Source organism: Heterodontus francisci, chromosome 22 (assembly GCF_036365525.1).
Source record: "Heterodontus francisci isolate sHetFra1 chromosome 22, sHetFra1.hap1, whole genome shotgun sequence".
Lineage (NCBI taxonomy): Eukaryota > Metazoa > Chordata > Chondrichthyes > Heterodontiformes > Heterodontidae > Heterodontus > Heterodontus francisci.
In genome coordinates, this window is record NC_090392.1 from 75,212,646 (window position 1) to 75,240,217 (window position 27,572).

General features: G+C 42.7%; 1 protein-coding gene across 1 annotated transcript; it reads right to left on the minus strand.

The window, feature by feature from the left end:
- Nucleotides 1-1,028: 1,028 nt before the first annotated feature.
- Nucleotides 1,029-18,368, minus strand: LOC137381451 (E3 ubiquitin/ISG15 ligase TRIM25-like). Its single transcript, XM_068054062.1, has 5 exons — nucleotides 17,683-18,368; nucleotides 9,034-9,129; nucleotides 6,129-6,362; nucleotides 3,529-3,694; nucleotides 1,029-2,813 (listed from the first exon to the last, which is right to left on the minus strand). The coding sequence occupies exons 1-5, from the start codon at nucleotides 18,247-18,249 to the stop codon at nucleotides 2,284-2,286; spliced, it is 1,593 nt and encodes a 530-aa protein (XP_067910163.1). The 5' UTR covers nucleotides 18,250-18,368; the 3' UTR covers nucleotides 1,029-2,283.
- Nucleotides 18,369-27,572: the final 9,204 nt, after the last annotated feature.

A 27,572-nucleotide genomic window follows, 5' to 3' on the forward strand; every position in this document is an offset into this window, starting at 1 on the left:
TAAGCTGTGAACCAACATCACCAGAGCAAATTAATTGGTCATGTTTTTGTTTGTTTATTTTTTATATATATATTCTTTTTAAATTTTATTTTTTTTAACCATGTGCTAGTCTTAAACTTATTTTTCATGTTTTTGCTTTCGTACAGAGCTGTTCATTATTAGCACTTTCTCTGAACTCATGCTTTGTCTTTCACTACAACTATTTAGCACTCCATTTGCATTCTGTTCCATGACATCTGTCAGTTAGTCTCTTCCCCGCCCCCCCCCCCCATCCTATCACAGTTATTCCTTCTTGTTCTACTTCCCCCTCTCACTTGCTCAAAGACTGTTACATTTCTAACTTACGCCAGTTCTGAGGAAGGGTCGCAGACCTGAAACATTAACTCTGTTTCTCGCTCCACAGATGCTGCCAGACCTGCTGAGTATTTCCAGCACTTTTTATTCTCATATCTCATGTTTCTTTTTGGACAAAAGTGTTTGCCAAACCTTTTATTGGTTGGAAAAAGGAAGACAGCAAAGTGCACAAGACATCATCAGTCACAACAATGCTGTATGCAGTATGTTCAAATGTGATTTAAGCCATTTGTGCACCAAAAAGAGGTAAAAGATGCCCAGATGAGTGATAATCTAATTGAATGGTAGAACAGGCTCAAGTTGCTGAATTGCTGAGTCCTGTTTCCCAAACATTTTTTTTCCAGAACATTGCCTTCTTAATGGAAGTCAACCTCAAAGCTGCTCTGCACTGCATTCAACGCGTAAAAACATGGGCCAAATTTTCTTGGTCTAGTTCCACAAAAAATTAGAAAAAAATTATAAAGAAAGTTACAAATTCCACTTTCCCACCAATTTATTGAACAGGATTATTTTTTGAGACAATAGTTACGAGCCACCATCAGTTTTAATGTGACAACTTTATTGTTTCAGCATTACAATAAAACACATCCATTTGTTACAGCACATTCTTAGCGAGAGTGGAATAGTAAAGCCCGCTGAATACTTTAACAGGGGAAAACAGTAGGTGAAGGGTGTTCTCTACAAACCCCTCTAAACAGTGACCACTGAAATTCCTTATAAGCTAGATTCCTTCACTTCCATCTCCAGAGTCCACTGAATTGGACTCAAAGTAGTCTCAGTTTCATTTTCAACTCCCACACCCTACTCTAGCCCCCCACTCTCCTCCTCCCAGACCCAAACCTGAGCTAACATTGTTCGTTGGCAATAAGCTGAGGATAAGCAGTGATTCCTCACCTCAGGAATCCCTGATCTTGGCTACAGGTAGAAGGAAACTATATTCCCAAGAGAAAAGAAGTTTAAGTATGACTCCACCCTTCCTTTCCAGGCCACAGAACTGGTCGAGATTCTGCAGAACTTTACAGAATGCAAAAGGAATGAACTCTCCTGTTCATTCGCCCTCCAAGCAAGATTTAGAAATAGTTACTGGCTCCCCAATAAAGGTTGTAAATGCTCCTTTTTCAGGTTAAATTCTTATTCAGCTAATTAGATGCATTTTTGCTTCTTCAGCTGAATTTCTACTTCCTTAATATACAACTTGAATGATAGTTGCCTATTCATGTTCTCTTTAGCGACATTACATTTTCATATAAAATATGCAGTTTTAAACAATTCCTAACACTCCTTGTCATCATAGTGACCTTGGCAACAGCTTAATGATTGTGTTAATTGGCAACCTTACACACTTGTTACAAAAGGAGACATATCAACCTGAAATGTTAATCCTACATTCCTCACTCCACATATGCTCCCTGAACTGAGTGTTTCTAGCACTTTGTTTTTATTTCAGATTTCCAGTTTGAAATGTTTTACTTTTTGCTTTATTATACTTGTTGCTTTTACAGTCGGCAAACTTGCTGCTATTTAACGGCTTGCCTCAATCGTGTGTTATCACTAAAACTATGAAAGAGGTTTTTAATTTTTTTTTAAATCCTTTGTTTTATTATAATTCTGTAATTGTAACATATAACCCATTTTTGACATCTCTCCTCAGCAACAATCCTACTCTTTTTTTTAAAAGTTGAGTCAGTTTTACGATTCAGCTCACCCAGTGAAGGACATCATGTGATGGGAGCGCATTATTGGGAATTTGGGTACTGAGGGACATGCAGCCCACGACTGTTCCCTTCCTTTAAAACTAACAGATGGGGAAATCATTTGGGCCCCAAATTGGAGCTCCTAATAGCTGAAGCTTCATGCTGGCAGTGCTAGATCGTAAAATTTACTCTTAAATTTCAACCATTCTGAGTTGTAACTCTTTTGTTGTGTATTCTACAGTGGAGTTTCCAAAACCAGTGCGCTATTTGCCTCTGAGCTTGTAAGCAAGCAGGCAGGGTAGACTGGTCCCCGAAATGCAACATCATATTTATGTAGCAGACTTACACTATCAGAAACAGAATAAAATGATACAGAACCACCATTGAAATCGAGACACACCCTGACAGTTTGAGGCATCACGCATGCCAATTTCAGTTGTATTCCACTGTGCCAAGCTGACAGGTGGTAGCAGTTTCTTTCCCATTGTACACACCATGATTCTTCAGTGTGACCCAGGGAGCTTTCTTTTCGGATGCTTTTGTATGCAATCCCAATGGCCCAGCCAGAACTGTGCTTGGTGGAGATGTCCCAGTAATGACAACCCTTGGAGAAATTCTGCGAGCACAGCACTTGCCAGTAATGTGAAAATCTTTCAGGATTATGCTCACAGGACTGTGAGCAATTAACAAACATCCTCCTGTTTCCTTCTGACAAAGCCACTCGTGTGTGTGCTGTCTTTGGGTCAAAGGTGAGCTCGCAGGCTTCTGGAATCAAAAGAAAATCATTTGGGAACAGATGGTACAATGAGAGTGATATTGCCTGAACCCACCTACTCTCCTTCCCCTGAAGATAGGATTTGCTGCATGAAAAAATGGCCAAGGTCCATGTGGTTCACCTTCTACAACCTTAGTAAAGAAAGAATTTAAATTTATACATCTTCCAAGCCCTCAGGTTGTCCCAAAGTGTTATAATGTAGGAAATACAACAAACAATTTGCACACAGCAAGCTCCCACAAACAGCAATGCGATAATGACCAGATAATCTATTTTAGTGAATGTTGGTTGGGGGATAAATATTGGCCTGACAACAGGGGAGAACTCCCCTGCTTTTCTTCAAAATAGTGCCATGGCATCTTTTACATCCACCTGAAAGGATAGCCCAGGCCACTGTTCATTTGAAGGATGGCACCTCTGATAGTGCAGCACTCCCTCTGTACCACACTGAAATGCTGGCCTAGATTCTGTGCTCAATTCTCTGGAGTGAAACTTGGACCCAGAACCTTCTGACTCAGAGGTAAAAGTATTAATACTTAGCCACAGCTGACGCCTCATTGTTTAACAGTTGTGGATGGTTGGATTCCAGTTTAGGAGAGACAGGATTCATCTTCGAGTACACGTTTCAAAGACTAGTTTCCTCAGTAAAAGTATTAAAATCAGCAGTTACAGTGTATCAAGTACCAAAGAAAGAAGAATTCTAACCTCCATACTTGAATATTTCCTGCCAGAATTTCTCCAGTTTAGGCTTGAGACTTGAGATTAGCTCTAAGGCGTGTTTATGTATGAATTGTAGTCTTCTTTTGTACATTTCTACAGGTTCTCCTGGGGAAGGCAGATGTGTGACTTGATTGGGTATTGATGAAGTGGCCTAAATGTCAGTAAACAAACAGAAATTATTAAAATAGAATTCTAAAGGTCTAGTTTTTTAAAAAATTAAGGTTCAGGATGAGTTCACCCGCTCCCTCCCTACCACCCCAATCCCCACAAAACTGTTTCTAAATGGATGGGAGATCATTTGCAGTCTATGGGCCTCTATAGTGGAATGCCTGAAACATGCGACGCTCCCTCCAGGAGTGCAAATTTGTCACACCTGCCCTATAATTTTCTCCTCAAATGATCGATCGCTTGTCTTTCACACCTTGCTTCTGAATGACCAGCTCTGAGACTGTTTGTTTATGTTTATGTTTAGAGATACAGCACTGAAACAGGCCCTTCGGCCCACCGAGTCTGTGCCGACCATCAACCACCCATTTATACTAATCCTACACTAATCCCATATTCCTACCACATGCCCACCTGTCCCTATATTTCCCTACCACCTACCTATACTAGGGGCAATTGCTAATGGCCAATTTACCTATCAACCTGCAAGTCTTTGGCATGTGGGAGGAAACCGGAGCACCCGGAGAAAACCCACGCAGACACAGGGAGAACTTGCAAACTCCACACAGGCAGTACCCAGAATTGAACCCGGGTTGCTGGAGCTGTGAGGCTGCGGTGCTAACCACTGCGCCACTGTGCCGCTAAGAGTTCCTCTTCAGGGCCAGGCAGCTGGAGTTCCAGCAAGACAGGACCTCCCTGTCTCATTTTCCCCTTGAAGATGACTCCACAGCTACTGTCAGTGCAATTTGCCATATGGACAACTGCAAGGCCCACTTGTGTGGATACCCAGACACTGAGTATGTAACTCACTCACCACACCACAAGGATCAGACATATATTCCTACTGGACTGCCTGAATGGGATTCTGTCCTGATAGCCAGTGCTCTGAGGCAAACCCACTCCCTGGACCAAAAAGACCAAAAAACAGACCCCAATCACTGCCTGATCATTGCAGGATTTCCTTTCTCCCTCAGGACACTAGAATCTAGCCAGACTCCAGATCAAAGAGCTCACTCACCAGACCACTTCACATCAGTTCTCTCCCTCACTGGAACAGCAGAAAAAACATGCATAAGACATGAAAATATAAAGGGCTACCTTTGCTATGGATCTACCCACATCCACCAGTCAGCTTTTGCAGGATGAGCCAAGGTTTTCACTGGACAAAACAGTAATTTAAGTGTTCCAGTAACTGGCAAGAAGTAAAGTTATGTAAGTATGCAACTAAAGCAGGAATTTTGTTAGGACGTTCACTGTGCCTTTTTTAGAGTGGAACACCATATGATAAAGGACAGACAAAGACCGTCCAGCCTATTCCATGCAAACTGCGTACAGCCTTCTCAACCCTCCATCATGAACCTTTTGAGGTCGATGAATCTTGGAAAATACCCCTTAGATCCAATCCAAACCCATATTTTAGTATTTTATACTGATGCATCCCAGTTCTCTCATCCGTTTCTAGCTGAAATAACCAATCCATCTAAAGAGAATCTATTTTGCTCATCATTGCAAGATCCTCATAACATAGAATTTATGCTTCCACAATGAAAAAAGCCCAAGTTCCCTGACTGCACTGTAGTATAAGGGTATCAAAGGGGTAATACTGAGAGAATGTAAATATTACCACCCACCGGGATGAGGTAAGAGATCATGTGGGAGAGATTTGAGAACAATTACAGCATGGCTTTTGAAGGAGACACACAGGTTACTGTGGAGTAAAGGCCGTCTCGGGTCTGCAAATGAAACCTGACCCGAGCCCGACAGAACCACATCTGACCTGAGCCCGACAGAACGACATCTGACCCGAGCCCGACCCGGCCCATGTCCTTTCATTTTTTTCCCGCACCCGACCCGACCATCAGTTAACCTACCTTCCATTTTTCACTTTGTTACTTATCTGCACAAGCTTTAAAAAAATTGTAACTAAACAGCTTTTCTAGTCCAAAAAGTACATTAACATTGGAGCCACTTACCTGAGGTTGTGATCGAGTGTGTCTGACCGAGCCTGAATGCTGGACCTAGAAGTGCAACCCAACCCGAACCTGACACGTCGTCATTGGGTTCAGGTCAGGTAGTCATGCTCTACTGTGGCGTGTATATAGTACATAATAAAGATTAATGTTTAAGCAGTACAGTCTAAGAACCACTCTGGCTAGACGCTATATGGTGGCAGCATAAAGAACCAAATATATGACATGCATCCCATACCAAAAAGAGCCCTAAGACCAAGTATCATTCTGATTACCCGCTTCTGGACCTTCTTCAAGATCTTGATACAGATCCATATTGAATTTGCTCGTGCAATATGCTTCTCACTCAGAATCTTAACCTGAAGTCGGTAAATCAATTTTTAACTTTGGCAAACAAGCACACAGACACTTCAGCATGAAACAACATCATTATCAGTTCAGGGACATTACCTTCATGAATCTCCACTGGTCCTTTTCCTTTGCCAAAGGTTCGATCTGGTTTTTAGTCTTGTTGAGTCCTTCAATGTGCTCAAAAAGTTCTCTTGAAGCAGCTTCGATCTTTGTCTCAATTTCTGCATACTCATCGTCTATTAGCTTCTTCATAGATTCTTCTTTTGTTATAAGAAGTTTTTTGACCTCCTTAAACTTCTCTCCTATCAATATCTTCATCTTGGATGCTGTTTCCTGAATTTCATCAAATACAGTAATTATTTTTGTCGATTAATTACAAAGATATGGGCGGCACAGTGGTTAGCACCGCAGCTTCACAGCTCCAGCGACCCGGGTTTGATTCTGGGTACTGCCTGTGCGGAGTTTGCAAGTTCTCCCTGTGACTGCATGGGTTTCCTCCGGGTGCTCTGGTTTCCTCCCACAGCCAAAGACTTGCAGGCTGATAGGTAAATTGGCCATTGTAAATTGCCCCTAGTGTAGGTAGGTGGTAAGAGAATGGTGGGGATGTGGTAGGGAATATGGAGTTAATGTAGGATTAGTATAAATTGGTGGTTGTTGGTCAGCACAGACTCAGTGGGCCGAAGGGCCTGTTTCAGTGCTGTATCTCTAAATAAATAAATAAATATCTAGATGACTGGAAAAGAAAGCAAAATGGCATTTTAATATCAATTTGGATAAAACCAATAGTTTGTTCTGCGTTTTGTATAATTTTTGCTTTGTTTACAGATGTTGCCAGGGCAGCATATTGCCAACAAAGGGTACCACAGAGAATTGGGATGTATGTCCATCCCCAGAAATTCCCATATAACAAATCCGCAAGCTGGTGACTGAAGACCAGGTGTAACACTGCAATGGAATGTCACCCAAGCCTGCTCTTATAAACCAGCTGGTGACTGGTTAAAAAGCTGCACTGGTGGACATTTGGCAGAAGACTTGTCTGACACATGCAATCTGGAAGTAGAGTGGCATGGGGAGAGAAACACAACCGAAGTATTGGAACCCAACATTTTTGGACCAGTGAAGCAAACCAACAGATATGTTAGCAATCCCCTTGGTACTTGGTGATTTTGCTACAGTTTCCCACAATATAAATCTTTACTTTTAATCATTGAATTTTCAATGTTACAACAGCTAAACATAACTGCTGCCTTTGTTCACCTCCAATGGTCCTTGCTTCTGGTTCTTTGCCAAAGCTTTTCTCTCATGGCTTCTATGGATTCTCTTTTCCTTCTTTCTTCCATCCTAATGGCACCATTACTCACTCTCTGGTTAAGTAAAGCTCTCAGAATTCAAGTAATGAAAGCTGACCTTTTTTTCGTCTCATTTTTCTCCTGCACCTCTTACGTTGGTTATTAACACTCCCTCCCCATCCCATCCCCTTGCTCTATGCATCCCCTATTACAGACAGAAGAGTCTCAATTTTAACTTGAGGCAGAAGGGCATGGGGCAGAGGTGGGTGGCAAATTCCCATCATTTTTTTTATGATGGTTACACTCTACATTTATCAATTTCTTTTACCCAAAAGTTCTTCTTCATCTTGTCCTCCCCAATCTTCATTCCGGCTGTTCCCTCATTGCAAGGGTTAGTGATCCGGGGATCACTGTAAATACAGCTTGAAATTTTATATAGCGACTATAACATAGTCAAACATTTCAAGGCTCTTCACAGGAGGGTAATCAAACAAGGTAACATTGACAGAGTTAGAAATGGAGACATTAGAACAAGTGACCCAAATGCTTGATATGTTTTAAGGAACATCTTAAACAAGAGAGAGAGGCGGTGAGGTTTAGAGGAGGAATTACAGAGCTTAGGGCATAGATAGTTGAAGGCATTGACGCCAATGGTGGAGCAAAGTAAGTCATGCCTTTCCCATTCTCAGGATTTCCCAAAGCGCTTCTGAGCCACTGCTGTTATGAATTGGGTCTCAGATTGCCTGTCCCTAGACAACTGGGAGGAGGAAGCAATCAGAAATTATTTGGTTTCTTGTTGAGTGGCCTGGTAGTATGAACATTCAAAAATAAAGGCATATGGTCTATCAAGCTGATCCCATGGTGTAGCCTACTCATTAACTACCCAGACCCGTAATCTCCTCAGAGAGCAAAATGAAAAAACTGCTTTGGCCAAATTAGGGAAAACTGGGAAATTCCACTCTGACCTCTAAGGCAATCAAGCCAAGCTTCTGGAGCCTGCAGTTACCAATGTCAATAATCCAGATTACTCCCCATCCATTTTCTATCAACTAACTTGTACTTCACTTTAAGAAACTCATCCAGATTCTTTTTGGTTCGGTCATGCTGACTGACATGGAAATTTCACGTTGATCTGAGCAGGTTTGCCATTGGTTTTCTTAACGATACATTATTTCCTGTTGTAGGACATTTACAGGGATCTCCTCAGTTTATCAGTCTGACCTATATTGCTAACTCCAACTTAGACACTATTCCCAGGCTCAATGACACTCTAAACTCTGGTACATGTTCACTGTCCTTGTCCACGAGACTGTACCTCCACTGTCTGACAGATCTTCACAGATTCAACTCCACGATCACAAAAAATGCAGAAAGCCCAAGTGAGACTTGGGGCGGAGACCCGGACCATCAAGCAATGGAGGTAAAATTCACAAGACAAGCTTCACTACCAAACAGCTTGCAAAATGTCTGAAGGTGCAAGATTGTGCAGTATACACACTGCACACCACAGAAAATGCAAATTCCACCTCTTCTTAAGAGCTTGGAAGGGTTGCAGCTTCTACCACTATCTTTCTAGGCATGACTCCCCATCCAACCAGCCTGGATTGCAATGCAAAGAATCAGAGCTGCCTTGTAAGCATTGTGCAATCAGATTGCATCATAATACAATTTCTGTAAGTTCATTGAGAAACCAGATTGTGTCGCTCTCCACTTACATTGACAGAACAGCGTTCATTTGCCAGAGCATCAAGTTTCCCTTCAGCAGCTTTTATTTCTTCAGTTATCTCTCCAAGAATCCTTTGAAGATCCATCTTAAAAAATTGTGAAATGCAACAATTATCTTGATTGATCCAAGGAAGCATATCGTTATGTCAGTAATCAGTCTGTAAGCTGTCTCATCTACTTTCTTTCCTATTTGAAAGCATAGTTATAGAGAAACTATTTCCACTGGTGGGGAAACCAAGAACCTGGGGACACAATCTTAAAATTACAGCTGGGCCGAGCAGGGGCAATTTTCAAACACAAGGTAGTAGAAATCTGGAACTCTCTCCACCAAAAGGCTGTGGAAGCTGAGAGAATTGGAGCTTTTAAGACTAAGATTGATAGCTTTTTGTTAGGCAAGTGCATCAAGTGATAGTGGAGCAAAAGGAGGTAAATGGAGTTGAAGTACAAATCAGCCATGATCTAATTCAATAGCGAAGCAGACACAGAGGGCCGAGTGGCCTACTTTCATTCCTAACGTTCCCTTCTGCACCCTGGATCTCACTAGCTCTCACACACCAGAATCTAAATCCAGCCAAGATTCAGAGCTGTCAACATTGAATAACTCCTCAGTGTAGGTTTTTTATTTCCAAGCCCATTTGGCCTCGGCATTTACTTAATCCATAAACGAAATGTAAATAAAAACAATTTACACCCATTACATGGGGCACAACTGATGGTCCAGACATACCAATGTACTTCTCATCTTTTTTTCATCTTCAGTTCTTTTTTTCCCCCTCCCCTCTCTTTTCATAGCCTACCTGCATATGGAATTTGCAATCTTTTTTTCTTTCTGGATAGTAATCCCTGCAGCAGTGAAATCCTCCCATTTAAACTGTAGCATCCACAGCTTCAACAGAAAGAATGAACTTGCATTTATATAGCACCATGCTCTACCTCAGGACATACTAAAGTGGTTCACAGATAATGAAGAACTTTGTGAAGTGTGGTCTCTGTTGTAATGTAGGGAAACAAGCCAGCCAGTTATGCACAGCAAGATCCCACAAATAGCCATGTGATAATGACCAAATCATCTGTTTTAGTAACATTATGCAAGGGATAAATATAGGTCAGTACAGCAGGGGAATTCTCCTGTGTAACGACCAATATTTACCCCTTGTCTAAAGTCACCAGGAGAACTCCCTTGCTCTTTTTGAAGCAATGCTGTGGGATTGTCTCCATCATTAGTGAAGGCAGCTTCAGTTTAACATCTCATTGGAAAAACAGCACTTGACAGTGCAGCTCTCCTTAGTCTCAGCCTACATTTTGTGCTCAAATTTCTGAACCTAAAGCCAAGTAAAAGCTGGCTCGGGTCTGCAAAAAAAACCCCGACCCGAACCCGACAAAACCACATCCAACCTGAGCCGACCTGGCCCGAGTCCTTACATTTTATCCCGCGCCCGTCCCGACCATCAGTTAACCTACCTTCCGTTTTTCACTTTCTTGCTGATCTGCACAAGCTTAAAAGAACTAACAAAACCACCTGTCGAGTGCAAAAATGAAATTAACAGTGGAGCTACTTACCTGTGATAGAGCATTTCCGACCCAAGCCCGAATGCCAGACCCGGAAGTACAACCTGATCCAACCCAAACCTGACACATGTCGTCGGGTCCCGTCGGGTTTGGGTCGGGTAGCAGGCCTTTAAAGCCAAGACCTCTGACTCACAGAGAAGAAGGCTACTACTGAGGGCAAATCTGACAGCACCCTGTAGAAAAGATATCAAGGCTTTGAAGGGGATACAGAGTAGATTTACTGGAATTATATCAGTGATAGGGAACTTAAATTATGTGGAGAGACTAGAGAAGCTGGGATTGCTCTCATTAGAGCACAGAATGTTAACGGGAGATTTAATAGAGTTGTTTAAAATTTTGAAGGAATTTGAGAATAAATATGGAGAAACTATTTCCAGTGACAGGAGCATTGGTAACCAGAGAACAAAGATTTGAGATAATTTGGGGAAAAATGGGAGATGAGGAGAATTTCTTTTCCGTAGCAAGTTGTTATGATCTGGAATGCACCGATTGAACATAAGGACATAACATAAGAACATAAGAACTAGGAGCAGGACTAGGCAATTCAGCCCCTCGAGCCTGCTCGCCATTCAATACGATCATGGCTGATCTCATCTCGGCCTCAACTCCACTTTCCTGCCCATTCTCCATAACCCTGCAATCCATTACTAATTAAAAATCTGTCTATCTCCTCCTTAAATTTACTCAATGTCCCGGCATCCACCGCACTCTGGGGTAGTGAATTCCACAGACTCACGACCCTTTGAGAGAAGTAATTTCTCCTCACCTCTGTTTTAAATCTGCTACCCCTTCCTTATCGTAAAACTATGACCTCTCATTCTAGATTGCCCCACAAGAGGAAACATTTTCTCTACGTCTACTTTGTCAATCCCCTTAATCATCTTATATACCTCAATTAGATCTCCTCTCATTCTTCTAAACTCTAGAGAGTAAAGGCCTAAACTGCTCAATCTCTTTTCATAAGACAAACCCCTCATCCCGAGAATCAATCTAGTGAACCTCCTCTGAACTGCCTCCAATGCAACTACATCCCTCCTCAAGTAAGGGGACCAAAACTGTACGCAATACTCCAGGTGCAGTCTCACTAATGCCTTGTACAGTTGATGCAACACTTCCCTACTTTTATACTCGATTCCTTTAGCAATAAATGCCAAAATTCCATTTGCCTTCCTTATTACCTATTGTTCCTACATACTAGTTTTCTGCGATTCATGCATGAGGACACCGAGATCCCTCTGCACTGAAGCACTCTGAAGTTTCTCTCCATTTAGATAATAATTTGCCTTTCTATTCTTCTGATCAAAATGGATAACCTCACACTTATCCACGTTAAAATCCATCTGCCAAATTTTGGCCCATTCACCTCACCTATCCATATCCATTTGTAAATTTCTTATTTCTTTATTGCAATTTGCTATCCCACCTATTTTAGTGTCATCTGCAAATTTGGCTATAGTACTTTCTATCCCTGCATCCAAGTCATTAATATAGATTGTAAATAGTTAGGGCCCGAGGACCGGACCCTGTGGCACCCCACTAGTTACATCTTGCCAACCAGAAAAAGAGCCATTTATCCCGACTCTCTGTTTTCTGTTGGTTAGCACAGTGGCGCAGTGGTTAGCACCGCAGCCTCACAGCTCCAGAGACCCGGGTTCGATTCCGGGTACTGCCTGTGTGGAGTTTGCAAGTTCTCCCTGTGTCTGCGTGGGTTTTCTCCGGGTGCTCCGGTTTCCTCCCACAAGCCAAAAGACTTGCAGGTTGATAGGTAAATTGGCCATTATAAATTGTCACTCGTATAGGTAGGTGGTAGGGAAATATAGGGACAGGTGGGGATGTTTGGTAGGAATATGGGATTAGTGTAGGATTAGTATAAATGGGTGGTTGATGTTCGGCACAGACTCAGTGGGCCGAAGGGCCTGTTTCAGTGCTGTATCTCTCATCTAAATCCTTTATCCAAGCTAATAAATTGCCCCTAACCCTATGTGATCTTACCTTGTGTATTAACCTTTTGTGCGGCACCTTATGAAATGCCTTCTGGAAGTCCAGATATACTACATCTACAGGATCCCCATTATCCACTTTGCTTGTCACAGCTTCGAAGAACTCTAGCAAATTAGTCAAACACAATTTATCCTTCATAAAACTAGGCTGACTCTGATGGATTGTATTTTGACTTTCTAAATGCCCTGTTATTACTTCCTTAATAATGGATTCTAACAATTTCCCAATGACAGATGTTAAACTAACTGGTCTATAGTTTCCTACTTTCTGCCTCCCTCCCTTTTTGAATAAGGGCATTATTGCCAATCCACTGGAACCTTTTCCGCATCCAGGGAATTTTGGAATATTACAACCAATGGATCCACTATCTCTATTGTCACTTCCTTTAAGACTCTAGGATGCAGGCCATCAGGCCCTGGGGACTTGTCTGCTTTCAATCCCAATAGTTTGCTCAGTACTTTTTCCCTAGTGATGATGATTTTTCTAAGTTCCTCCCTTTCTATAACCTCTGCATTACCTGTTACTATTGGGATGGTACTAGTGTCCTCCACCGTGAAAACTAAGGCAAAATACTGATTTAGTGTCTCTGCCATTTCTGTGTTCCCCTCTATTAACTCCCCAGTCTCATCCTCCAAGGGACCAACATTCACTTTAGCTACTCTCTTACCTTTTATATACTTATCGAAGCTTTTGCTATCCGTTTTTATATTTTGTGCTAGTTTTCTTTCATAATTTACCTTTGCTCTTTTTATTACTTTTTTAGTTACCCTTTGTTGATCTTTAAAAGTTTCCCAATCTTCCAGCCTGCCACTGGCCTTTGCAATATGGTATGCCTTAGTTTTTTAGTTTATGTTATCCTTAACTTCCTTGCTTAGCCAAGGATGCTTTTCCTCCTCTTAGAATCTTTCTTCCTCTCTGGAAATATATTTTAGTTGGGAGGAATTGAATATCTCCTTAAACATCTGCCACTGCTCATCAACTGTCCTACCTTTTAGTCTTCCTGTCCAGTCCACCAGGGCCAAATCTGTCCTCATGCCTATGTAATTACCTTTGTTTAACTCCAGAACGCTAGTGTGGGACTCCAGTTTCTTGCCCTCAAACTGAATTTGAAATTCTAGCATGCTATGATCACTCTTCCCTAGAGGATCCTTAACTGTGAGATCATTAATTAATCCCACCTCATTACACAATACCAATCCAGAATAGCCTGCTCCCAGGTTGGTTCCACAACATATTGTTCCAAAAAGCAATCTCTAATACATTCATTGAACTCTCCCTCGAGGCTACCTTTGCCAATTTGATTAATCCAGTCTATATGCATATTAAAATCACCCATGATTATTGCTGTACCTTTCTTACAAGCCCCCAGTATTTCTTGGTTTATACTGTGCCCCACTGCGGAACTATTGTTTGGGGACCTACAGATTACTCCCACCAGGGACTTCTTACCCTTGATATTTCCTATTTCCACCCAGACTGATTCTACATCTTGATCTCCAGTTCCTATATCGTTTCTCACTACAGCATTGCTCTCTTCCTTTACTAACAAAGCTACACTTCCTCCTTTTCCTTCCTGCCTATCCTTCCGAAATACTGAGTACCCTTGGATATTCAATTCCCAAACCTGGTTTCCCTGCAACCACGTCTCAGTAATCACCACTAACCATACCCAATCGTCTCTATTTGCACTGTTAACTCATTTATTTTATTCTGAATGCTTTCTGCAATCAGATACAAAGCCTTTAAGTTTGTCCTATTATCAAATTTCCCTACTCTTGTACAATTCCTTGGTGCAATATGACGTTCACACGTTCTGTCCCTTCCTTTTATTTTCTGGTAACAATCAGCCTGATCACGAACCTGCACTCCTACATTCTCCTTTAACTTTGACTTCCTAACTTTCCATGCAACTGAACCCTCTCCCCCACTATTTAGCTTAAAGCCCTATCTACAGCCCTAGTTATGCGAAGAGGAATCGAAGCAGATTCAGTAATAACTTTCCAAAGGTAATTGGATAAATACTTAAAAAGGAAAATAAACATGTAGTTATGGAGAATGACAAGGGAAATGGGACTAATTGGATAGCTCCACCAAAAAGCCAGCACAGGCACAATAGACAAATGGCCTCCTTTTGTGCTGTATGATTCCATGATAGAGGCTTTTATTGGCAATTCGAATCTTAGCACAACCCTGTGTCTGTATTAATCCCTTACTAACCAGCAAGGAAAAGCAAAAGAAATATCACAAATTACTGGCACCGTCCGCACTCTCACGTGATTCCAAGCACCTGTCAGGAGATTGCCACTGATCTCTGGAGAGTTGACAGAGCTGCTCAGAGGATGCCAAGTAAACTGAGTCAGGAGAGTGTGGGTTCAAGTCCCATTCCAAAGATTTGAGCACATAATCTAGACTGATATCAGTGCAGTGCCAAGGGAGTGCTGCATTGTCGGAAGTGCCGTGTATTGATGAGATGTTAAACCAAGGCCCCATTTGCTCTCTCAGATAGGCATAAAAGATCCTATGGTACTATTTTAAAGAAGAGCTGGGAGTTCTCCCCAGTGTCTTGGCCAGTATTTATCCCTTAAGTAATATCACTAAATAAAATTACTATATCATTACATTGCTGTGCACAAGTTGGCTCTCGCAATTCCTACAACAGTAACTACACGTCAAGTACTTAATCAGTTAGAAAGTACTTTGGAATATCCCAAGATTGTGAAAGGCACTACAAGTGTACAAGACTTTCTTTTACCCTAGTCCTTGCAAGTGCTACTCCAGCAGCGTCTGGGAAGTGGTCGATTGCATGAGACTCCTTTGATTTTTTTTGTGCCTTGCAACACTGTGTGCACTTTGTCTTAATGCCAGAACAGAGATCGAGGGTGCATCATGAAGGTATGCAGGAACAGGAAGAGGCCATTTAACCGTTCGAGCCTGTTCCGTCATTCATGGCTAATCTGTGGCCTTACTCTATAAGCCTTTGTCCCACAACCCTCAAAACCTTTGATTAACAGAAATCTAGCAATTTCAGATTTAAAACCGGCACAGTGGCGCAGTGGTTAGCACCGCGGCCTCACAGCTCCAGCGGCCCGGGTTTGATTCTGGGTACTGCCTGTGCGGAGTTTGCAAGTTCTCCCTGTGACCGCGTGGGTTTTCGCCGGGTGCTCCGGTTTCCTCCCACAGCCAAAGACTTGCAGGTGATAGGTAAATTGGCTATTGTAAATTGCCCCTAGTATAGGTAGGTGGTAGGGGAATTGTGGGGATGTGGTAGGAATATGGGATTAATGTAGGATTAGTATAAATGGGTGGTTGATGGTCGGCACAGACTCGGTGGGCTGAAGGGCTTCTTTCAGTGCTGTATCTCTAAACTAAAAATTTAAAAAAACTCACCTGGCATCTACTGCAGTTTGCAGAAGAGTGTTCCAAATATCTGCCACTCTTTGTGTGTAGAAATGTTTGCTAATTTCACTCCTGAAAGGTTTGGCTCTAATTTTTAGGCCATGTTCCCTAATTTTTTTCCTAAAAATATACTTTATTCATAAAAATTTGTAGAAAATACATTACAAAACAGTTCAAATTTGACAGTGCAATCGAGATCACATTCCTTTGATACAGAATGAGTTGCCTCACAACTCTTGCCATTCCATTTTATATGCAATGTACATTTGCAATACATAGCAAAAACATATTTGGTGTATACAGCCTGAGGGGTTTCCCATGGGTCCAGCCCCTTGGTTCACTATGGCGGGAGGACCTTACACAGTGGCCTTTCCCCATTGAGCCTTTGCAGCGGCTGCCCCAAGCTTTCATGCATCCCTCAGCACGTAGTCCTGGACCTTAGAATGTGCCAGTCTGCAACACTCGGTCATGGACAACTCTTTGCCCTGGAAGACCAGCAGGTTGCAGGCAGACCAAACAGCATCCTTTACCGAGTTGATGGTCCTCCAGCAGCAGTTTATCTTGGTGTGCATCCCTGGGAACAGCCCGTACAGCACAGAGTTCTGTGTTACAGAGCTGTTCGGGATGAACCTCGACAAAACCCACTGCAGCTCTTTCCACACATGCTTTGCATATTCCAGGAGGAGGTGGATGACAGTCTCTTCCCCACCACAGCCACCTTGAGGGCAGCATGAGGTGGACATGTTCCCTAATTCTAGATTCCCTAACCAATGAAAATAGTTTCTCTCTATTTCCCTAAGTTCACCTTAATATCTTGAAAAGTTCTATCAAATCACCTCTTAACCTTCCAAATTCTGGGGAACAGAACCCTAGTTCCTGTAATATCTCAGTTATTTAACACTTCGAGTCCGGGGGATTCAGACTGAGCTACCAAACTGGGCAAAACATGGCCACCAGTTTCTACTAGTAATTTTCATGGCTGCGTTGGCTGACAATGCAGCCACTAGGTGGCGCTGCACTGGCACATGCACAAATGCAGCCTGTTCAACTAAAACGTCACAGTCTGCGACGTTCAGGCAGCTGCCAGGACTAAAGATGGCGCTGCTCAAATAATCACACCATGTCAACGTAAACACATGGCCGGAGAGATCGGCCAGCTGGGGAATGGCTGGAGAGAGCGGGCGGGGGGGTGGAGAATGGCCGGAGAGAGCGGGCGGGGGGTGGTGGTGGGGGGGTGGAGAATGGCCGGAGAGAGCGGGCGGGGAGAATGGCTGGAGAGATCGAGGGAAGAGGGGGAATTGCGGGAGAGAGTGGTGGGAGGAGCTGGAGGAGAGTGCTCCCGCTGCCACCAAGGTCTTCGGCCGCTCCCTCTCCCCGCTCTCCCCCCACTCTCCCCCCACACCCCGCTCTCTCCCCCCACACCCCGCTTTCTCCCCGCTTCTCCGCTTGCTCTCTGGGCATGCATGTACCAGTCCTGGCAACTTACAAGATGACGTCATCCACGCATGCGCCAACCGGTCCTGGCAATGCAGAACGCAGCGCACATGCAGAGAGCAGGAGCCCGTTGGCGCATGTGCGCGGGTTGGCGCAGTCGGATGACATCCCCGGCGGCTGCGTTGTCAAGAACCACTTTGAATATACATTTACATGCAGTTCTGCGAAAATAGTCTTACCTGTTTCTCTTTGTACAGTTCCTCAAGTGAAGTAGTTGTGCAACATTTATGCCCACTGTTACAAGAGTCACATATAAAAATGAAGTGTTTTTTACAAAACACATCCTGGATCTTTCTGTGATCTTTGCATTTCCTTTCTTGCAGGTTTCTAACTGGACTCGTCACTTCATGATCCAGGTAAGCAGCATTCTGAGTGTGAGGCCTCAGGTGGGCTAGACAATAGGAGGCCATGCAGGTCAAACAAGTCTTTTCAGCCTTGATAACTGTTTCCAAACACCAGTCGCAAGGAACATCATCACAATCTCCAGAAAACGCAACTGGCTCCTGGGTGAGCTGGTCGATGAGAGTAATTAGAAGTGTGTTTTTCTTTAGCACGGGCTGCTCGGTGTAACAGTGCCTGCATTGTGGGCACTGAATGTCCTGATGCAGTTTCCCAGCTTCGCTCCATACCCCCTCAATGCATTTAGAGCAGAAATTATGGCCACAATTTGCAGTCACAGGATCGCTCAATAACTCCAGACATATAGGGCAGGCCAGCTCTTCCTTAAAGGAGCTCAAGGCAGCCATTGTCCAGCGCTCCAGAAACGTGGCTCTCCCAGGAAGTAGTTTGTGAAATGAAAGTGAAACTGACCTCAAGCAAGCATTGTCAAGCAGACCTTTATCTGCCAAACTGTTGCCAGCAAGTTTTCTCCTCAACCAAAGGAAATCCTTGATGGAAAACGACTCCTTTATTTGGACTTAACATATAATTGAAGGAATATACAGTGCATATGGCAAAGGGAATCATGCGGCGAATTTACAGCATTACAGTTGGGTTGTGCAAATGGGGAACAGTTTACTCTGTGCACTAGGTGTCGTGAAAATCGCTAAACTTTATTTCTAAGTGTGGTTCCGATTTCACTACAGCTGTCTCACTAGTGGGAGCAGAGGTGTTAGCAAAAGATGGGAGTGGGGGGCAACAGCACTAGTCTGAGATTCGTGCTCAGCAGAATAAAACAGGTCAGGAAGATGTTCCGATCGTGTGACAGCAGTAATACAGATTGACAGATCCAGGCTATCAAGCTGTTACATTGTGGGAGTGACAGATATAAAAATAAGTCACTTTTTTAAAAAAAACTAAAATCCATCAGTCTCACTCAGAATGAGTGAGATTTGATAGCTTTTACTGGAGATTCAAATCCTTAAGCGTCATATAGTACGAGATGACTATCTCTGAATAAAGTCGCTTCATTCTCGTTTGTATTTCGGTTTTTGAAAGCCTGGAGGGGATTTGGGACTCTTAAAGTAACGTTTTGTTGGGAGAGTCAATTAAACAATGGAAAAGTTCCACAAACAAACGAACAGACAAATGTCTGTGAAGGGAAAGTGAAATAGAGAGGGAGTAGGAGATAGGAGGGGGAGGGAAAGGGAAGTAGGAGAAAGGAGGGGAGAGGGAAAGAATAGGAGAGGGAGGGAGAGGGGGAGAGAGAAGGAGAAAGGAGGGGGAGGGAGAGTAGGAGAACAGAGGGGAAGGGGGAGTGTCGAAGAAAGGAGGGAGAGGGAGAAGGCGAGAGTAGCAGAAAGGTGGAGGCAGAGGGTGAAAGGGGAAAGAGAAAGGGAGAGGGACAAAGATGGAGTGTGAGGGACGGCTGGAGAAAGGGTTAGAGAAAGAAGAGGGCGAAAGAAAGACTGAGATAAATAGAAGAGGAAAAATAGATAAGTAGTAAGACAAATAATGTCACATTTTTGCTGCATGGTATTTTGGGTCTCAATGATACAGGCAGCAAAAGCTCACATTATTCTGAATTTGAAGAAAGCAGAGTTTGGTGGTGCACAACTACACAGCAGTGTGAACTTCAACCATTGAAAACAACTCCTGCTTCAGCTGTTTTCAATAAACAAAGTGTGAATGTTGTACAGCAGATAACAGAGTGCGTTTTAAATTCAAACGCTTATGTCTCCTGGCAGGGCTTCTGATTATTTATAACTACCGTCCATCATTCCAGCTGTGAAAATACCTCATCCAGCTAATTCCTGATAGGTGATTGTTTGAAAGCACTTCTTCCTGTGGTTACCAAGAGACATGACTCAGCCATTCTGATAACTGAACAAATATTCTCCAGTGGAAGTATTTGCAGCAATACAGTGATAGAACTTGGAATTGAGACTAAAACAGGGATTGGCCATTCTCTGTGACCTAGTGAGGGGTACATCTTGTCTATTACAACCCATGGTTGCATTATTGGCCCAAGGAGATGCCTCAGCTATTGGCTCACTCTTGACCATTAGTCGTGCACTTGGGATTCACCCTGATGTTGACACCCCTGTTAGATTGTCCGCTGAAACTTTCTTCCTAAGGATCTCAAACTCACCATGTTCAAAAAACCTATTTCTTCAGTCAGGTCTTCGGTTATCTCCTCTATCTGTTCTATCTCTCATTGTCTGTCTATTTCCCCCTTTGTTGTGAACAATCTTGGATTATTTTTATTATGTTAAAGACACAAGTTGTCTGCGTTGTCCTCTGATATTTGAACTCTTCGTTGTGAAGAACAATGGCTTGAATAAGCTGTTAATTTTAGGTCAAAGTTTCCTCTATTTTGAAGTAAATAAGCTCAACTTTCTTATTGTTTTCTTGTAATTTAAATTCCTGTTACTCATCATCTTTCTTCACTCATCTGTTTACTGTCACGGTGGAACCATATAAACTATATGTGATCCAACATCTGTCTCTGTATCATGACAGTGGCATTAGAATGAAAACGACAATCTATTCTGGTGCATTTCCCTGCCTGTTGATTGATGAGTGTCCCCTTAATGGAAAGGCCATGACACTGTCTAACCCTTGTTTCTCTGAATTCATCGCAAGTCAGCCAAATAGCACATTGTGCATAAGACCACCAAAATAACCACCACCTATTCATTTCATTGTCAGCGATGAACTGAAATGTAACAAGCTGGTGATGAGTTCAGTTCTGCTGTTTTAGATGCAGTAAATAATTTAAATCAATAGGATTTTTGTGAAAAATGGAGAACCAGGCAAGACAGACTGACTTAATCGATTATTGTAACCGCGAATTTTATGTACACTGCACAGAATACAATCTGAAAACTTGAGAGGAAATCAAACAGCCCACAAATTGTTTTTTTTTTGCTTTGATTGCTTTTCACCTGGTTGACACATCGAAAATATCAAAAATGACACATATTTTCAAACCAAAAAACTCTTTGCATCATAAACAGGCTTTTTATAAGGCCCCATCAAGTAGATCATGCAGTTGTTCACAAATCACTGAAATCTAATTACCACATTGTTAACCATGTGATTACCCAAATCAAGTTAATTATCTTAATGGAGCCCAAAGCAGTAACAGTAATCTAGTTAGTCATCTGTAAAGCAGAATAGTTTTTGCTGACAGTAGATGTCCCATTTTGTTTGAAAAAGAAAGTCTAGTATTCCCGTAGCACAACCTCAGGATGTCCCAAAGCAATTTAAAGGCAATTAAGTATTTGAAAGTGTAGTCACTGTTGTAGTGTAGGAATCATGGCAGGCAATTTGTGCACAGCAAGCTCCCTCGAATAGCACTGTGATAATGACCAGATAAGCTGTGAAGTGATATTGATTGAGGGATAAATATTGGCCAGGACACTGGAGATAACTTCCTTGCTTGTCAACAAAATAGATGAGTTTCATTCCTTCTTTAGTCTTCTGTCTTTAGGTAACACCTGAGGCACCTAAAACAACACTAAGTTGGAGTGGCACAACAAATTGTGTGGATGGGAGAAGAAAGTTGCTAAGGAACATTGATAAATTAAGTGTGTAGGGAAAATTGAGGCAGATGGAGCTCAAGTATAAAGACATCCCCTTTGGGCCTAAGAAAAATAGATCAGAGTACATGGCAAGAATATATGAACTGTGGATGAGCAGAAAGATTTAGGGGCCCAAGTATAGAAATCACGAAAAGCTAGTGGAATGATAAAATAATAATTTAGAATCTATGGAATGTTGGCCTTTATCTCAAGGGGAATGGAATACAAAGGGGTGGAAGTTGTGTTTCAGTGTTACAGAGCTCTGATGAGACCTCATCTGGAACATTGCATTTGGTTGTGGACACCCTACCTCAGAAAGGATATATTGAATTTGGAGAAGATTCACCGGAATGATACTGGGGATAAATGGGTTAAATTGTGAAGACAGGATGCAGAGACTAGGCCTCTATTTTCCTTCAGTATTGAAGTTTAAGGGGTCAGCTAATGGAAGTGTTTTAAGATTAAAGGATTTGATAAGGTGAGATAGTGACAAATTATTTCCTCTGCTGAGAGAGGCCAGAACAAGGGGGCATAACCTTAAAATTAGAGCCCGGTCATTAAGAGGCGATATCAGGAAGCATTTCTTCACACAAAGGGTAATGGAAATATGGAACATTCTTCCCCCAAAAAAGCTGTTGAGACTGGCATGAGTATTGACAGACTATTTGACCATGGGATGTATCATAGCCAAGCTAAACCTTTCCTCGCTTAAAGTCCTTTACAATGGACATTTTATTAAACGGTTTCTGCTGGTCTTGGTTGAAGACGCTCCTGCTTTTCTTCAAACATTGTGGTGAAATATTTAACATACACTTCAAACTATTGGATTAGCAGAAATGGGGCTTTAATTTTAGCATATCTGGGAGGAATGGTACCTTCAGTAATACAAAGATCCCTGGACTTGGTCAGGTTGAACTGGACCATTCGTAGTCTCTATATCATATTCAGTTCCAAGCTGAGTTTCCAAACTCATACCCTCTCCCATCACAAAGACCACTTTTCACTTTGTAACACAACCTGTCTCTGCCCCTACCTCAGCACAACAGGCGTTGAAACCCTTGACTATGCCTTGGTCATCTCCAGACTTAATTTAATGAAGTGTCAGTCTAGATTATCCAGTCAAATCCGGAAGGGCGTAAGGGGTGATCTTCATGCCTAATGTGAATCAGAGGAGCTGGACCTTCGTTGCGCCTTCCCAAAAGGGGCCTTAGCCATTTTCTTGGCTGGGCGACATTAACATTAATTCGATTTATAGCACAAAATGTGTTTGCTTCGAGCTGTTCTCCAATCTGGAGGTAGGAAATATGGCAAGGTTGCTCATTTTGAAGGACCTGTTTTGGGCATCTTTATACAGTAAGGCTGGTAACAATGGCAGTGGAGAAAGACCCCTGTCGAGGTGACAGTAATATTTTTCTCATATCTACCGCTGCAAGAAAATTCAAACCTTTAAGGCCAAAACTCACAGGTGACTGCAAAAAACAGTGTGCCAACCATTTTTGAGGCTTTCCTTCACTGTAAATAGGGATCCCTTTAAATAGCCACTGAAATGAATACCTCTTGACTTCTACTGCTCTTTGTTGATAGGTCGGAGCAGAAGTTGATGCTAATTCTCTTTCCCACCCACCCCACACCCCACCTCTCTGCAGAGATAAAATGGTGTTGGGTTTGTAACAACATCATCTGACCTTGACTAACATATCTTCCTGAGGCTCCCCACTACTTTCCAGCAGGAACGCTGGACAACACGATGGAGGTCCACCTGAAAATCGAAAAAGACAGGGAATGCAGTGCTACTGTTTCCCTTGTCATTTTCCCCAGCCACTGCCTGTGGAAGTAGAACTATTAAAATTACCCCCAGAGCATTGGTGATACGCTAGAATGCACAACCTTCTGATTCAGAGGTGAGAGTGCAACTAACAAACCTAAAGTCAATAAATAATCAGGAAGAGAGCTCCCACACAACTCTGTGACTAAATGCACTTACCTTATCTGTTACTGAGTCATACAGTTAAGGAATGCTGTAGGTTTAATCCCCACATGTTGAGTTAACTGATCTCAGCAGAGACAGCAAAAGTGATGATACAAATAGCCTAAGTATCTTCTAATTAGAGAAGTGAAGGATCAGGCAGGGTGCTTGCTCCAGAAGTAACCCATGCTCGATAGCATGTGTGTGTATGTAGACATTGAGTGGGGACAAGACTGACCCTGGCTGTGCTATTTCCATGACACCCCTGACATTCAATAGCATTACAATCGCTGAATCCCCCACTATCAACATCCTGGGAGTGGCCATTGACGGAAACTGAACTGGAGTAGCCATATAAATATAAAATGGCTACAAGAGCAGGTCAGAGGCCAGGAATCCTGTGGCAAGTAACTCACCTCCTGACTCCCCAAAGCCTGTCCACCATCTACAAAGCACAAGTCAGAAGTGTGACTTGCCTGGATGCAGCTCCAACAACACTCAAGAAGCTTGACACCATCCAGGACAAAGCAGCCCGCTTAATTGGCATTCCATCCGCCACATTCAACATTCATTCCCTCCACCACCAACGCACAGTGGCAGCAGTATGTACCATCTACAAGATGCACTGCAACAATGCACCAAGGTTCCTTAGACAGCACCTTTCAAACCCGTGACTTCTATCACCTAGAAGGACAAGGGCAGCAGATGCATGAGACCACCACCACCTGCAAGTTCCCCTCCAAGTCACACACCATCCTGACTTCGAACTATATCGCCATTCCTTCGCTGTAGCTGGGTCCTTCTTAACACCACTGCGGGCGTACGTGCACCACATGGACTGTAGCAGTTCAAGAAGGCAGCTCACCACCACCTTCCCAAGGGCAATTACAGTGATGCTCATATCCCAAGAACGATTAAAAAACAAAGACTAAGGGAATGAGTTATGGGTGGGGGGGGGGTGGAGGGGGTAGCAGAGAGGTGGGACATAAGATTAATGCAACCATAAGGGGCAAAAACACACTTGAATTGGTATCTCAGAGGTAGGACAGCATAGCTTCAGTCAGAAACAATTTGCACTGAAATACGACAAGAAATTAGAGCCTGACTTGGCATTAATTTTCTCTTTCGAGGAGTTGAATAATTCATTGGACTGCCCTTTAAGTCTAATTATGTAGAGGCCTTTGTACACTTATAAGGGTTTCTGGGTTCCCCTGTTTAATGCTTTGCAATGGCAACACCCATGTGTTCTTTGCCTGCCATTTAAAATATTAGTGCGTTCCTCGCTCCAGTTTAACTCACCCCCATGGCCTGGATTCTATCAGCAGTTAAAGTTGAGCCCAAAGCTCAATGGTAACACTTTGAACTGCTGAGTCAGAGGGACGTGGGTTCAAGCACTACACCAGAGACCTAAACATATAGGGCCCAGAAATATTGCTGTTTAGTGTCCGTTTTTCAGGTGCTAAATGTGCTTCTAAACCTCCAATATGGTGGGTAGGAAGCACACATTCATTACAAGCCAGAACTACACAACCTGCTACATTGGTAAAGGCCCTCTGAGTCAGAAGGTTGTGGGGTTAAGACCCACTTCAGATACTTGAGCACAACATCTAGTCAGTGGTCTTGTTTGAAACAGGTGATAGATCCTTTACATATACAAATGAAGAATGAGTGATCAGTGTCACCTTTAGTGCATTGGTATAGACATTGATGTTTTTCATGTTTGATCAGCAAGTTCATTAAAAACGTTTAAGAGTAAGGGAGTGAAATAATGAACTGCTTTAACTCTGTAGAGATTTTCTTGCTGTATTGTTATTTTGCAAAATAATGTTTTGAGCTATTTGAGAGGTTTTGGGATGGAGCGTTAACCATAGCTCACCGGCAACCTCTAGATCTAGGCTGACACTCCAGTACAGTACTGAGCGAGTCCTGCACAGTTAGTGGTGCCATCCTTCAGATGAGATGATAATTTTGGCTGAGGCCATGTCTACCCTCTCTGGTGGATGTAAACAATCCAATGACACTATTTCAACGAACCGAAGGGGAGTTTCCCTGGTGTCCTAACCAGTATTTATTCCTCAACCAAAATCACTGAAAAACAGATTATCTGGTCATTATCTCATTGCTGTTTGTGGGATCTTTCTGTGCACAAACTGGCTGCTGCATTTCCTACATTACAACAGCAACTACACTTCAAAAGTACTTCATTTAGGGACGTCCAGAATTCGTGAAAGATGATATATAAATGCAAATTATTTATTTTCTTTGAACAGCAAATGCACAGCTCAGTGTAAACATTTGAAAAATCGCTTGTCCTACCTCATTGGCAGCCCTTTCTGAAATACTCCTTCACTCTAAGTAACTGCATAATGATGAGCAAGGTGATATTCATAACCCTCCCTCTGTATCCCAGTACCTCTGTTGGCAAAGATGGGACTCATTGCTTGCCAATTGAAATAAAGATTGATTGAGGCAGCTACTCAGTACATTATTTTCCATTAATGTCTGTAAGTTTTTATGGATTGTTCAGCGTTTGTAATTACCCCATTGCCACCAAGTAATTAAAAATTCAGAGGGCGTGTTGCACTGCATCTATCATGGTTTGTAACTGATGTGCTCAGCCAGCAGACCTCTCCTTTACGATCAGAAAGTTCTATTTGCAGCAGCAACTGCTGCGTCACCAGAAAGCTGTATCTCTGGTTTCCATCTGTGCCTGTTTGACTAAGCAAAGAGAAACGCATTAAACTGTGACTGAAGATCAAGTCTAGTTGAAGATTAGAGACTTGGTAGTAATTTTGTAAGGTGGGGAGATGCACCCATTGGGCAAGCATCTTGAGAATTCAGGTCCCCCTTCTCCCCATTGATTTCCAACCATTCATTTGAATGGATAGAAAATCACAATATTCATGTATGCAGATTCCTGATATATACTTCTGATGGGCATGGTTTCCCCTCACCAATCTTATTTCATAAAATTACCCTTTCACTACATCCTTTTTGTAAGCTCCCCTCTCCTTCATTGAAGGCAGTGTCTTCCTGCTGGGAAATAGGCAGCTGTCATAGCTTGGCCAAGTGACCATCCTTCATGTGAACAATGAATGCCAGTGGATTATCGATACAGGAACACAGTAACAGGTTTAGGCTATTCAACCCCTTGAGCCTGTTCTGTCATTCAATTTGGATCATAGAGTCATTGAATGGTTACAGCACAGAAGGAGGCCTTTCAGCCCGTCTGCAAGAGCAAATCAGCGAGTCCCACACACTGCCCCTTTCCCCGTTGACCTGCTAATTTTTTTCTCTTCAGGTGCTTATCCAATTCCCTTTTGAAAGCCATGATTGCATCTGCTTCTTCCACACTCTCAGGTAGTGCATTCCAGATCCTAACCACTCGCTGCATAAAAAAGGTATTTCTATGACTGATTTGTATCTCAATTACATTCACCTTAACCTAGCAACAATCTATCAATCTCAGTTTTAAAGTTTTCAGTTGACCCCCAGCCTCAAGTGCTTTTCTGGGCAGGGGAGGTGAAGGGAAGAGCACCAGACTCCTGCTACCTGTCAGGGTCATTGCACACTCGCTCACTTTGTCCTCACACTGCCTCCATGAGTGCACATATTCCAGCAAAGTGATGGACTGTCACTGAAGAGAATTCAGTGCTGGGAGCTCTGCCTGATTTTGACTACTTTATTTTTCTAGAATGATAGTAGAAATTGGCCAAACTCAGAAGCAAACTTGGGACTGTGCTGTTCCCCATGACATGACACCAATTTGTGCATTTACCCACTCAGACATCCATGGAGGTTTCAGTTCCTTATCCATATAGAACCTGACCAAACAGCATTATGTGCCAGCTATTCTTTGGTTCTTTTGGCTACATGCAATTAGCGAGAAATGTGATGTAAGCATCACAACTTTAACTGTGGCTCATTTGATAGCACTTGTGCCTCTGAGTCAGAAGGTTGTGGGGTTAAGACCCACTTCAGATACTTGAGCACAACATCTAGGATGATGCTCCCTGTGCAGCACTGAGGAGGTGCTGGGTGCTGTTGTTCAGAATAGTTATTAAACAGAGACATCCTCTGCCCTCTCAGGTGCAGGCAAAAGTTCCAGATGGATGTAAAAAAAATGCCACTATTTCGA

Excerpts from the sequence above, each read along its gene's own strand:
- LOC137381451 (XM_068054062.1), bottom strand. The coding sequence starts at position 18,249 with ATGGCTGCCTTGAGCTCCTTTAAGGAAGAGCTGGCCTGCCCTATATGT. Across the intron at positions 3,695-6,128 it reads ACCAGTGGAGATTCATGAAG|GCCACTTCATCAATACCCAA; the intron begins GTAATGTCCCTG and ends ACTGACATTTAG. Across the intron at positions 2,814-3,528 it reads GGAAATATTCAAGTATGGAG|AAGCCTGCGAGCTCACCTTT; the intron begins GTTAGAATTCTT and ends TTTTGATTCCAG.